A 14,436-nucleotide genomic window follows, 5' to 3' on the forward strand; every position below is an offset into this window, starting at 1 on the left:
CTCGCCGTTCCTCGTCCATTGATGTTTAACCAGGTTTACGCTCGGCGCGGTCTGACCCTTCGCTGCTTCCAGGTTCAGCTTGTGGAAAATTTCTTAGGAGTTAAATAACTGTGAAATACACAGATCTGATGAATGTCGTCCGTCCCCATGACAGGTCCGCCGGACGCCATGTCTTACCTTCTGCTCTAATCCTGTGCTTGGCCATTCCAGCACTTTCTTCTTCCTCCTCCTCCTCCTCGCGGCGGATCCCTCATTCCTCCGGTTTGGCTCGGGGTTTGTATACAGCGATGTCTTTTATTGCTGCGGATCAGGTCACTTTCTGCTGATTTATAGACGTCTGAGGTTCTAGATCAAACAGGAGGCGACGAGACAAACTTTCCGTCCTGTGTAAATCTTCCGTTCCGTCCTATTTCTGATGCCAATAACCTGCGGTTTACCGGAGTTGTGAGGTTACGCGGCACGAAATCTGGCGCTGAATACAGAGCGCGGTCACGGTCTGTACCACTCTGTGTATACGGAGCCATGTTGTAGAGAGCAACTCTATCTCCCCTATTAGGTGGAAGACCCCACTAGGAAGGCAATTCTCCCCCCCCCCCCCCCCCAATTAGGTAGAAGACCCCACTAATTAGGGAAATCCCCACCCTATTAGGTAGAAGACCCCAATAGGTAGGGAATTCCCCCCCTATTAGGTAGAAGACGCAAGTAGGTAGAGAATCACCGCTATTGGGTAGAAGCCCCCTCAGTAGTAAGGTAGTGATTTCCCCCTATTAGGTAGAAGCCCCCAGAAGACATGTAGGGCCCCCCCCCTCCCATTTTAGGTTGAAGCTACCAGTAGTTAGGTAGTCGGGTAGGTAGGGAACACTCTTATTAGGTAGATGACCCCATAATTTCCTGTTTAAGGATGTACTCCACTGCCCCAGCGTTGGGAACATTTTGTTCCGAATGCTTGGAGCAGGCCGGTGGGGGTTGTGATGTCGCGGCCACGCCCCCATGACATCACACCACGCCCCCTCAATGCAAGTCTAAGGGAGGGGGCGTGGCAATCGTCACACCCCCTCCCATAGACATGCATTGAGGGGGCGTGGCCGTGGCATCACGACACCTGCGGTCCGCACCCAGTGTTATAAATGAACGCCGGGTGCCGCACAGAGATCGCGCGGGACCCCCGTCATCAGACATCTTATCCACAAGCCTTTGGATAGGGAATGAGATGTCTAGGAGTGGAGATCCCCTTTAAGGGGGCCTATTGGGGTAAACTAAAAATCCCTCTTGCGTTCCCTGCGCTCCTGAACTGAGGCCCTTAACATCCTCTGCTCTGTAATAGGTGCAGGACCTTACACTACATGGCAGGTCCTGCACCACTCCGGATAACTGAGCGACTGATGTGGTGAGCGGGGTTTTTATGGTCTGCAGGTATCAGGACATCCCCATCTGTATACAGCGCTGTGGGGGCCATCAGAGTGACCCTTGTGTTTCCTGCCTCATCCATTTGGCTGCTGATAAACATGAAGGTCAGGGAGTTGTCTACATTTTGGGAAAACTACAAATCCCCCTATATTTGTTGGTTTTTCACAAGGTCTAATCCTTGGATACCGGTGTCTGGAGAAGGAGGGGGTAGAGGTGTCTGTCAGAGGTTATAGAGTGGAATACGGAGGGTTAATGCAGAATCACATATAATCAGGAGCTGGAGCAGCAGAGAACAGAGCTGTCAGAAATGAAGAGAACGTGACGCCTTCCAGTGGCGGCCGCCGGGGCTGTGATTGGTGCGGAGCGCGGTCAGTGATGGCTGATGGGCACGAGTCCTGTCAGCCCGATCTCCGCTTCAGATATCACTGATCAGATGTGTAGATGAGTCTCTCAGTATTCAGGAAGCGCAGGGTGGGGAATATAATCTTTATGGAACAAATGTCATATTGAATGTGAAATTTAAAGACGACTTGTCATATTGTGTGTGTATACGGTGATCAGCATATTATAGAGCAGGAGGAGCTGAGCAATGATATATACAATACAGTACAATCTGCAGGTATCATGTTATAGAGCAGGAGGAGCTGAGCAGATGATATATATACAATACAGTACAATCTGCAGGTAACACGTTATAGAGCAGGAGGAGCTGAGCAGATGATATATATACAATACAGAACAATCTGCAGGTAACATGTTATAGAGCAGGAGGAGCTGAGCAGATGATATATACAATACAGTACAATCTGCAGGTAACATGTTATAGAGCAGGAGGAGCTGAGCAGATAATATATACAATATAGCACAATCTGTTTAAAGGCTGCCCGGGCATGCTGGGAGTTGTAGTTTTGCAACAGCTGTGGGCACTCTGGCTTGGAAACACAGCTCTAGGGTGGTGTCACCAAATGAGCGGACTGGATGAATGTATTTTATTTCGATATGTTTCGGCGGTGGAGTGTCAGAGCTTCCAGGCATGTCTGTGAGCACAAGGCCTGATGGTATGTAGCTCCAGCTGTTGTCCAGAGCAGCTGACTTTTAGGATTTTTTTTTTTTGTAGTTTGCGCAGTCAGTGCGGGGATAGTGTGATCTTACAATGGTAGGATGGCTCAGTGAGTGCAGGGGATAGTGTGATCTTAGATTGGTAGGATGGCTCAGTGAGTGCGGGGAGGGTGTGATCTTAGAATGGTAGGATGGCTCAGTGAGTGCAGGGATAGTGTGATCTTAGAATGGTAGGATGGCTCAGTGAGTGCGGGGATAGTGTGATCTTACAATGGTAGGATGGCTCAGTGAGTGCGGGGATAGTGTGATCTTAGAATGGTAGGATGGCTCAGTGAGTGCAGGGATGGTGTGATCTTAGAATGGTAGGATGGCTCAGTGAGTGCGGGGATAGTGGGATCTTAGAATGGTAGGATGGCTCAGTGAGTGCGGGGATAGTGTGATCTTTGGTAGGATGGCTCAGTGAGTGCGGGGATAGTGGGATCTTAGAATGGTAGGATGGCTCAGTGAGTGCGGGGATAGTGTGATCTTACAATGGTAGGATGGCTCAGTGAGTGCGGGGATAGTGTGATCTTAGAATGGTAGGATGGCTCAGTGAGTGCGGGGAGGGTGTGATCTTAGAATGGTAGGATGGCTCAGTGAGTGCAGGGATAGTGTGATCTTAGAATGGTAGGATGGCTCAGTGAGTGCGGGGATAGTGTGATCTTACAATGGTAGGATGGCTCAGTGAGTGCGGGGATAGTGTGATCTTACAATGGTAGGATGGCTCAGTGAGTGCGGGGATAGTGTGATCTTACAATGGTAGGATGGCTCAGTGAGTGCAGGGATGGTGTGATCTTAGAATGGTAGGATGGCTCAGTGAGTGCGGGGATGGTGTGATCTTAGAATGGTAGGATGGCTCAGTGAGTGCGGGGATAGTGTGCTATTAGAATGGTAGGATGGCTCAGTGAGTGCGGGGATAGTGTGATCTTACAATGGTAGGATGGCTCAGTGAGTGCAGGGATAGTGGGATCTTAGAATGGTAGGATGGCTCAGTGAGTGCGGGGATAGTGTGATCTTAGAATGGTAGGATGGCTCAGTGAGTGCGGGGATAGTGTGATCTTAGAATGGTAGGATGGCTCAGTGAGTGCGGGGATAGTGTGACCCTGGTGTCATCCCAGCGGCTCTTACGTAGGAATCTCTTGTAGATTTCAGCACTTGCCTTCTCAGATTTTTGCGGTCAGCGTAGGATCTCATGTTACAGTAAACAATCAGTCGTCACGTCTGTTTTGACTGCTTTGAGTCTTTGTCCTTCGCTCCCCTCTCCTCGTGCAGGTTACAGCAGGCGGTGATCAGTCCTGGTTCAGAAATATGCTCTGTCATCCTGGATCGGTCTCCTGGGGGTCTCTCTAGTTGGGATCATTCATGGTGGGCTGCGGATCGGTCTCCTGGGGGTCTCTATAGTTGGGATCATTCATGGTGGGCTGTGGATCGGTCTCCTGGGGGGTCTCTATTGTTGGGATCATTCATGGTGAGCTGTGGATCGGTCTCCTGGGGGTCTCTATAGTGGGGATCATTCAGTTTGGGCTGCGGATTCGCACTCTGGTCTCTATAGTTGGGATCATTCATGGTGGGCTGTGGATTCGCACTCTGGTCTCTATAGTTGGGATCATTTATGGTGGGCTGTGGATTCGCACTCTGGTCTCTATAGTTGGGATCATTCATGGTGGGCTGTGGATTCGCACTCTGGTCTCTATAGTTGGGATCATTCATGGTGGGCTGTGGATTCACACTCTGGTCTCTATAGTTGGGATCATTCATGGTGGGCTGTGGATTCACACTCTGGTCTCTATAGTTGGGATTCTTCATGGTGGGCTGTGGATTCGCAATCTGGTCTCTATAGTTGGGATCATTCATGGTGGGCTGTGGATTCACACTCTGGTCTCTATAGTTGGGATTATTCATGGTGGGCTGCGGATTCGCACTCTGGTTTCTATAGTTGGGATTATTCATGGTGGGCTGTGGATTCGCACTCTGGTCTCTATATAGTTGGGATCATTCATGGTGGGCTGTGGATTCGCACTCTGGTCTCTCTAGTTGGGATCATTTATGGTGGGCTGCGGATTCGCACTCTGGTCTCCAGTGATCTGATAGTATGGTGCGGCAGCTGCTGATGTGAAACGTGAGATTCTCTGCGCGGACGGCGTCCCTTTTTGCATGTAGCACTGATCAGTCATGTGATCCTCCGCAGGTTTGCATTTTTCTGATCAGTGTAAAGCTGTGGTCTCCAAAATGTACGCCTCTGGCTTTTGCTAAACCACAACTCCTAGATGTCTGGCCATGCTGGGAGTTGTAGTTTAGCAGGCACAGACTGGAGACCACTGGCATGAAGGAGCAGATCTGGATGAACAAATGAGGGGAAGTTTAGAGGGTCAGTGAAAACAAAAAATTTCAACAAATTTGACGTACCTCACAGTGTACTATTATAGTAGTAATACACCTACCCTCCAGCTCTATCTGTATACTGCTGCTATCTTAATTGGATCAGGAAATATAGTAGGTATTTGCTCTCTTGATGCTGAGTTTACACATTTTGTTTTTTTGTGCAAATTAGAGCCAAAAAGTGAAATCTTTTACAGCAATTTTGAAAATATTGTAGCATAAACACCCAAAATGCAGCAAAATGTGTAGTAAAAGTTCAACATGTGACAACAGCCTAAAGTCTTCAAAACTTTATAAACCAAGTGTTATTATAGATCAAATAAATATTTCCTTATGATGAGCATTAAAACTTTTTGTAATGTGAACTGACCTCAATCCACTTGTGAGTCTAATCAGTTCACCTGAGTGACCTCCAGCAGCCTAAATAGATGACCAGGTGCAGTGATAAGACTCCATCCCCCCTCTCTCTCTCTCTGCAAAGCCAGAGGATTCCTGGAAAATGTAGTCAGCATCAGGAAATCATTTCAGTGATGGAATTGCAATCAGTATGGCTGAACCCCCCCCCCCTTCCATGCCTGTCACATCAGCTAAAATAGGTAAGCACAATGAATACCCAAGAACCTGTACGTTATTCTTGAATAGGCTATTTCCGGAGTGGTTCTCTCATTGTAGACTGCACGGTTATTGTGTTTTTATTGTAAATTGTTCTGGTTGTCAAGTTGATTTGATGGTTACTTAGTGGACTGATGTAAGTGCAGCATCATGTGACTATGTTTTGCGTGTCGGCGCGGTTTTTAGTGGTCATGTGATCGCTGCTCGTGGACTCGGCCTTAGCGTTGTGCACTCTACAATATTACGTAGCCGTTTTCTTCTCGCCTCTTTCACTTCTGTCCCTGGACCACAATTAAGCAGATGGTTAAAAATATTGTGTAACCCCCCCCCTCCCCCGGCTGTCATGCGTGGTGTCTGCGGTGCGGAGCGGCGCGGTGATACATCTTGACAGATTGAGGCTGAGCTTCTGAGGATGCGGAGCGCTGCCAACATGGAGATTGACTCTACAAAGATCTGATTTCACCGACTAGTACAACTCTTACGTGCGCCCTGCCGCCAGGAAAAACAACCAGGGTGCCTCCAGCTGTTGCAAAATTACAAGTCGCAGCATTGCCGGACAGTTCCAGCCGTAGCAAAACTACAACTCCCAGCATGCCCGGACAGCCTACGGCTGTCCGGGCTTGCTGGGAGTTGTAGTTTTGCAACAGCTGGAGGCACCCTGGTTTAGGAAACATTGTCCTTAAAGAATTGGAAGCGAAAGTATAAAATTTGACCTTATACCTGCTGTAACCTTGGGGAGTTTTGCAGCTTTTTTTTCTTCTGGGGGTTGTGCTCAAAGTTTTGTAGTTTATAAAGAGTTTATCCAAGAAACATTGCCACCCCTGTCCTCAGGTTGTGTGTGGTATTGCGGCTCAGTTCCATTATAGTGAAGGTGTGTTAGTCATTAGTCTCCTCGTGTGTCTGTCATTAGTGTCCCCCTCCTCTCCCCCCTGTGTTGGGTATTAATGTCCCCCCATCTCTCCTTGTACGTCTGTTATTAATGTCCCCCCATCTCTCCTTTTACGTCTGTTATTAATGTCCCCCCATCTCTCCTTGTACGTCTGTTATTAATGTCCCCCCATCTCTCCTTTTACGTCTGTTATTAATGTCCCCCCATCTCTCCTTGTACGTCTGTTATTAATGTCCCCCCATCTCTCCTTGTACGTCTGTTATTAATGTCCCCCCATCTCTCCTTGTACGTCTGTTATTAATGTCCCCCCATCTCTCCTTGTACGTCTGTTATTAATGTCCCCCCATCTCTCCTTGTACATCGGTTACTAATGTCCCCCCCCATCTCTCCTTGTACGTCGGTTATTAATGCCCCCCCCCCCCATCTCTCCTTGTACATCGGTTACTAATGTCCCCCCATCTCTCCTTGTACGTCGGTTATTAATGCCCCCCCCCATCTCTCCTTGTACGTCGGTTATTAATGCCCCCCCCCCAATCTCTCCTTGTACGTCGGTTATTAATGCCCCCCCCCCCCCCATCTCTCCTTGTACGTCGGTTAATAATGTCCCCCTGGTGTGTGTGACTTCCTGGCCACCCCCGTACATGCCAGATGTCTGTCCCCTCATCGCTTCTTGTCCTTGCGGCCCCCGTGACTGTTCTGCACAGAGCGTCCTGTGTCTCCGGCGATGTCATCCGGACATTATCGTAATTAATGTTTTCAGATCTAAAGCAAAATAATAATTTACTGTACAGAGAAGAGCCGGCGCCGAGAGGATCAGGAAGGAGCGGATTCTCCTCGATCTGAACATGGTCCTCGCATCTTCTCCAAATCTTATTTGTCGGACAAACACAGAGAGTTTTTATTTATTTATTTTTTTTTCAGGCGACTTTCTGGACATTCAGGATTGGTGGAGTCTCCTCTGTTCATGCGGAGGACCATCTGATTGGTGGAGTCTCCTCTGATCATGCGGAGGACCATCTGATTGGTGGAGTCTCCTCTGATCATGCGGAGGACCATCTGATTGGTGGAGTCTCCTCTGATCATGCGGAGGACCATCTGATTGGTGGAGTCTCCTCTGATCATGCGGAGGACCATCTGATTGGTGGAGTCTCCTCTGATCATGGTGACGACCATCTGATTGGTGGAGTCTCCTCTGATCATGCGGAGGACCATCTGATTGGTGGAGTCTTCTCTGATCATGGTGACAACCATCTGATTGGGGGAGTCTCCTCTGATCATGGGTTGGACCATCTGATTGGGGGAGTCTCCTCTGATCATGGGGAGGACCATCTGATTGGGGGAGTCTCCTTTGATCATGGGGAGGACCATCTGATTGGTGGAGTCTCCTCTGATCATGGGTTGGACCATCTGATTGGTGGAGTCTCCTCTGATCATGCGGAGGACCATCTGATTGGGGGAGTCTCCTCTGATCATGCGGAGGACCATCTGATTGGGGGAGTCTCCTCTGATCATGGGGATGACCATCTTCCATTGGTGGAGTCTCTCATGAGAAGCAGTGGTCTTGAGTCGCCATTATTTCTGCAGAGTGGTGGTCAAGCATGTGCACAGCTTGGCTGAAAACCGCTCAGTTTAAACGGAGGCCCGAAGTATCTTCATCACTTTCATGCTGCCTGAACCAGGAGTCATCAGAGCATTTCCCAGCAGCTTCTCCTCGCTCCACCATCCTTGATTGATAGATTTTTCCCTATACTTGTAAGGCTTGTGGGACAGAGAAAGGATGCTGGGCATCATCCCAATGACTTGTGGTTCGGGCAGCATGAATGTGATGACAGGTTTCCTTTTAAGAGTCGGCTCCGTACTTTTAGTTGTGCTTCGGTATTGGAGATCACTGCAGCTCATCCTATTAAAGGGGTACTCCTATGGGAAACTTTATTTATTTATTTATTTATTTATTTTTTTAAATCAACTTTTGCCAGAAAGTTATACAGATTTGTAAATTACTTCTATTAAAAAATCTTAATCCTTCCGGTACTTTTTATGGGCTGTATACTACAGAGGAAATGCTTTTCTTTTTGGATTTCTCTGATGTCACGACCACAGTGCTCTCTGCTGACCTCTGCTTTCAATTTATGGAACTGTCCAGAACAGGAGAAAATCCCCATAGCAAACATATGCTGCTCTGGACAGTTCCTAAAATGGACAGAGGTGTCAGCAGAGAGCACTGTGGTCGTGATATCAGAGAAATACAAAAAGAAAAGCATTTCCTCCTATAGTATACAGCCTCTAATAAGTACTGGAAGGATTAAGATTATTATTTTTTTTTTTTTTTTAGAAGTAATTTACAAATCTGTTTAAAGGGGTATTCAAGGAAAAAACTTTTTCTAATATATCAACTGCCTCCAGAAAGTTAAACAGATTTGTAAAATACTTCTATTAAAAAATCTTAATCCTTTCAGTACTTATGAGCTTCTGAAGTTAAGGTTGTTCTTTTCTGTCTAAGTGCTCTCTGATGACACGTGTCTCGGGAACTGCACAGAGTAGAAGAGGTTTGCTATGGGGATTTGCTTCTAAACTGGGCGGTTCCCGAGACACGTGTCATCAGAGAGCACTTAGACAGAAAAGAACAACCTTAACTTCAGAAGCTCATAAGTACTGAAAGGATAATTTTTTTTTTTATAGAAGTCCTTTACAAATCTGTTTAACTTTCTGGCACCAGTTGATTTAAAAAAATAAAAAATAAAAAAAAATTCCACGGGAGTACCCCTTTAATGTGAATGGGAACGACTGTAATACCAGGAACACTTGTGGAGTCTCGTCTGATCTCGGTGGTCACTATCCAGCTGTTGCAAAACTACAACTCTCAGCATGCCCGGACAGCCAACGGCTGTCCGGTCATGCTGGGAGTTGTAGATTTGCAACAGCCGAAGGCACCGTGGTTGGGAATCCTTGCTCTATGAAATCATACATGATCTGTGGAGAACACCCTATACAGCGCCCCCTATGGGATGCGGCCTTTGCTTTGGACCCTCGCCCCAGCTGTGTGTGTTGTGCCGTATACAGGGACGGGCGCTCAGCTGTGTGTGTTGTGCCGTATACAGGGACGGGCGCTCAGCTTTGCGTATTGTGCCGTATACAGGGACGGGCGCTCAGCTTTGTGTATTGTGCCGTATACAGGGACGGGCGCTCAGCTTTGTGTATTGTGCCGTATACAGGGACGGGCGCTCAGCTTTGTGTATTGTGCCGTATACAGGGACGGGCGCTCAGCTTTGTGTATTGTGCCGTATACAGGGACGGGCGCTCAGCTTTGTGTATTGTGCCGTATACAGGGACGGGCGCTCAGCTTTGTGTATTGTGCCGTATACAGGGACGGGCGCTCAGCTTTGTGTATTGTGCCGTATACAGGGACGGGCGCTCAGCTTTGTGTATTGTGCCGTATACAGGGACGGGCGCTCAGCTTTGTGTATTGTGCCGTATACAGGGACGGGCGCTCAGCTTTGTGTATTGTGCCGTATACAGGGACGGGCGCTCAGCTTTGTGTATTGTGCCGTATACAGGGACGGGCGCTCAGCTTTGTGTATTGTGCCGTATACAGGGACGGGCGCTCAGCTGTCTGGTTTGGCTGCTGAGGCTGTCCTGGCGATTGATGGTGCAGACGCACGAGCGCCGCGCTGACCTCCGCTGCTATTTTCAGCATTGTACATTTATATTCTGTCCACGTGGAGCCGCCGGCGCGCCGCCGCTGTGCTTCGCCAATGTCTCTGCAGTTTATTAGCTTCTCATGAGATCTTCAGGCTTTTACGTTTACATAGCAGTTTAACCAGTCGGTGTCTGTCAGTGCTGAGTATATACCGTATATTATGTAAATAACCTCCAGGTATCTATAGCGCGGAGCAGATGGTTCTCCGGGGTGCTGCCTCCTGCGCAGCCATATGTCGTATATCAGCAAGTAAAATCTGATGCCGTCTCTTCCCATACAGACTGATGTGTCCAAAAATGCTTCTTTATGTTACTCACTACATCATGCAGATGCTTTACATGTAGTTTTTATGTGTCTAGCTTCTTTATTTGGCTCGCAAATCCCTCTGTTCTGCTGCTCACTCATTCTGACATTCTCTGCTCAGGAAAGGGGTGTGTTGGAGGCAAGCACTGAGCCCCGCCCTCACTCACCATGCATTTGCTTCCTCCCTGAGTCTACTGTGCTGTGTCTCTTCAGCCAATCCCTGCAGGCTGCTCTGTATCCTCAGCTGGGACCTAGATGATGCTGCAGCGGTGTCCTTCTGAAGGTCCATTCTTTCATGAATTGCGCACAGGAGGCAGGCCTGCTGGGTGAATTTCAATAGGCACTGGTCACGTGAGCGCTCATTAGGTGCAAGCGCTCATGTGACAGTGCCCATGAATATTCAAATGTACCCAGTGGGCCCGCCTCCTGTGCGCAATTCACCAAAGAAAGAAGCGGACCTTCATAGGGACACCGCTGCGGGTATGTATGTTAGTCACAGACCCCTCATCTGTCTCCTGTTCCCCCGCACTATATCCCAGTGTATTGGGTTTAGTGTAGGTGAACAGGATGACTGACTGTTTTTTTTCTTTTAAACAGTATGCTTAAAGGGGTACTCCGGTGGAAAACTTTTTTTAATTTTTTTTTTTTTTTTAAATCAAGTGATGGCAGAAAGTTAAACAGATTTGCAAATTACTTCTATAAATAAAAAAAAAAATCTTAATCCTTCCAGTACTTATTAGCGGCTGTAAACTACAGAGGAAATTCTTTTCTTTTGGGATTTCTTTTGTCTTGACCACAGTGCTCTCTACTGACGCCTCTGTCCATTTTAGGAACTATCCAGAGCAGCATATGTTTGCCATGGGGATTTTCTCCTACTCTGGACAGTTCCAAAAATGGACAGAGGTGTCAGCAGAGAGCACTGTGGTCAGACAAGAAAGAAATCCCAAAAGAAAAGAATTTCCTCTGTAGTTTACAGCTGCTAATAAGTACTAGAAGGATTAAGATTTTTTTTAAATATCAGTAATTTACAAATCTGTTTAACTTTCTGGCACAAGTTGATTTAAACATTTTTTTCCACCGGAGTACCCGTAACTCTTTTGCACCTAAAAATCCATATGAGGGCTTATTTTTTGCGCCACCAATTCTACTTTGTAATTACATCAGTCATTTTACCCGAAAATCTACAGTGAAACGGAAAAAAAAAATCATTGTGCGACAAAATTGGAAGAAAAAACGCCATTTTGTAAATTTTGGGGGCTTCCGTTTCTACGCAGTGCATATTTCGGTAACAATGACACCTTATCATTATTCTGTAGGTCCATACGATTAAAATGATCCCCTAATTATATAGGTTTGATTTTGTCGCACTTCTGGAAAATATCATAACTACATGCAGGAAAATGTATACGTTTAAAATTGTCATCTTCTGACCCCTATAACTTTATTTTTCCGCGTATGGGGCGGTATGAGGACTCATTTTTTGCGCAGTGATCTGAAGTTTTTAGCAGTACCATTTTTTAAATGATCGGACTTCTTGATCGCTTTTTATTAAATTTTTTATGATATAAAAAGTGACCAAAAATACACTATTTTGGACTTTGGAATTTTTTTGCGCGTACGCCATTGACCGTGCGGTTTTTATAATTCGGACATTTTAAAAATAAATAATTATCTGGTAAACAGATACCACATTACACTATTGGTGACAGACATCATGGAAGCCTTGTTCTTCTCCAGTGCCCTTTCTACCTATTTATAGACACTGAAACTTTCCAAGACAGGAACCTCAAACCTTCTTCCTATTCTCCTCCTGAGTTTCCTCGGGGGCGGGGGTGTTGTAGTCACCTGACACACAATCTGCTTTAGAATGTACCACTACAGCTCCGGTGCAGGAGGGGAGGACTGGCTTTTCCAGGAATCTGTTGATTTAATTATCCATATATGGTAATGTCTATATATGAACAGTTACATCATTGCACCTCCCACCCCCCCCAAGGACCGCCTCTGAGGAGCCGGCAATGTATCCCTCTGTTTACTGCAGCCCTCCCTTCCATCAGAGATGGAGTAATACTCTAGGATGATACTTGCATACTCACAATGTAATGCTATAATGTGGTGTGAATGAGACCAAACTGATCTCCACTGATACTTTTTGTTTTGTGGTTTGGAGACAATTCCTCTCCAGCTGTTGCAAAACTATAACTCCCAGCATGCCTAGACAGCTAGCGTATATTACATATGTGCCCAGTATTGCGGATAATATTAATGAGATAGGTGGGGTTGGTGGAAAATACACAGCATCAGTTTTCAATTTTAATAAATGTTTTTATTATATTGTTTATATATTAGTTTATATATATTATTTTTATATTATAATTTAGATATTACCTATATATTATTAATATAATATAGACGATGATAAAATAATAAAATAATAATATATAATAAAATAATGATAATATAATATAGAAAATAATAGTAATATAATATATATAAAATAATAATTATTATAATTATAATATTAATATAATAAAATATTTTTATATATTTTATTTTATATATATATATATTATTATTAATTATTAGTTATTTTTAAAGCAGTTTTTCCCAACCATTGTTCTTCCAGCTGTTGCAAAATTACTCCCTTTGACTATTCCGGGCATGCTGGGAGTTGTAGTTTTGCCTCAGCTGGAGGCACACTGTTTAGGAATCACTGAATTAATGCAATCTTTAACAAGGGACAGTGCTTTATACAGTATAGAAAATACAGAGGCACTATATGGCGGCGTTCAGCCATTGGGTTTGTAATATTTTTGGGCCCATGGCCGCGGTTTGTGACCGTTCTGACCGCAGGCTTTGGCCGGGCCGGATACTTTATAGATATAATATTCATCGGGTGAATTATTTTGTTAACCTATAAGGCGTGAACAGATGAGGAACCGAAATTCATCTGTGAAAATAACTTTTCTCCTTCCTGTGTTTCAGGTGGCGACAGACAAGGTTGCGGAGAAGCTGAGTTCTACTCTCTCATGGGTGAAGAACACGGTGTCGCACACTGTCAGTCAAATGGCAAGTCAGGTGGCGAGTCCATCCACGTCACTGCACACCACGTCCCCCTCCACCACCCTGTCCACGCCAGCACTGTCCCCGTCCTCTCCGGTCAAGCTCAGTCCTGACGAAGTGGAATTGTTGGCCAAGCTAGAAGAACAGAACCGGTAAGTGTTTGGGCCGCAGTGTCGGGGGCTCCTTGTCTTTCTACATTTACGTATTGTTGCCGGACGAGATGGCGTCATTCTTAAAGCTGCAGGAACCTTCAATGGAATGATGCAAACCTAGTGTCACTGTCCTGACAAGTCCTAGAACAGTGTTTCCCAAACAAGGTGCCTCCAGCTGTTGCAAAACTACAACTCCCAGCATGCCCGGACAGCCGAAGGCGGTCCGGGCATGCTTGGAGTTATAGTTTTGCAACAGCTGGAGGCACCCTGGTTGGGAAACCCTTTTATAGAGTAAGTTGTCTCCAAACTGTGGACCTCCAGCTGTTGCTGTCATAAAATGGACAGAGGTGTCAGCAGAGAGCACTGTGGTCAGGCAAAAAGTAAATTCAAAAAGAAAAGAACTTCCTCTGGATCATACAGCAGCTGATAAGTACTGGAAGGATTAAGATTTTTTAATAGAAGTCCTTTACAAATCTGTCTAACTTTCTGGCACCAGTAGATTAAAATATTTTTTTTTTCCAGTGGAGTGCCCCTTTAAGTTACCTACAGGGGGACAGCGGAGTTCTACATACAGGGGGGCAAACTACCTACAGGAAGGGTGGAGTGGGGGGGGGGGGGTCTTACCTATAGGGGTAAGTTACTTACAGGGGGACAACTACCTATAGTCCTCTCATTGAAGATGTCTCAGCAGCTCCCAGCTTCTTCCTCTCCTCTGACAGGAAGTTGTGTAGGCCTCTTATTGTCCTTGTGGTGTTGCCTCAGCGGCTCCTGGCTCCTCCCTCTCTCTGTGAAGACACGTCATCCTCTGACCCTCCCCCTGGAGTGATGTCGTCACC

At 46.2% G+C, this 14,436-nt stretch overlaps 1 protein-coding gene across 4 annotated transcripts in view; it reads left to right on the plus strand.

The window, feature by feature from the left end:
* EVI5 (ecotropic viral integration site 5) overlaps positions 1–14,436 on the plus strand; it is a 132,369-nt gene that overhangs the window by 13,626 nt on the left and 104,307 nt on the right. For all 4 annotated transcript variants that reach the window (XM_056523146.1, XM_056523147.1, XM_056523148.1 and 1 more), the window contains exon 2: positions 13,371–13,600. In XM_056523146.1, coding sequence (XP_056379121.1) covers positions 13,452–13,600 — 149 coding nt within the window. In that variant the 5' untranslated portion in view covers positions 13,371–13,451. The remainder of the gene's footprint in view (positions 1–13,370; positions 13,601–14,436) is intronic.

The sequence above is a fragment of the Hyla sarda genome, chromosome 6 (assembly GCF_029499605.1).
Source record: "Hyla sarda isolate aHylSar1 chromosome 6, aHylSar1.hap1, whole genome shotgun sequence".
NCBI lineage: Eukaryota > Metazoa > Chordata > Amphibia > Anura > Hylidae > Hyla > Hyla sarda.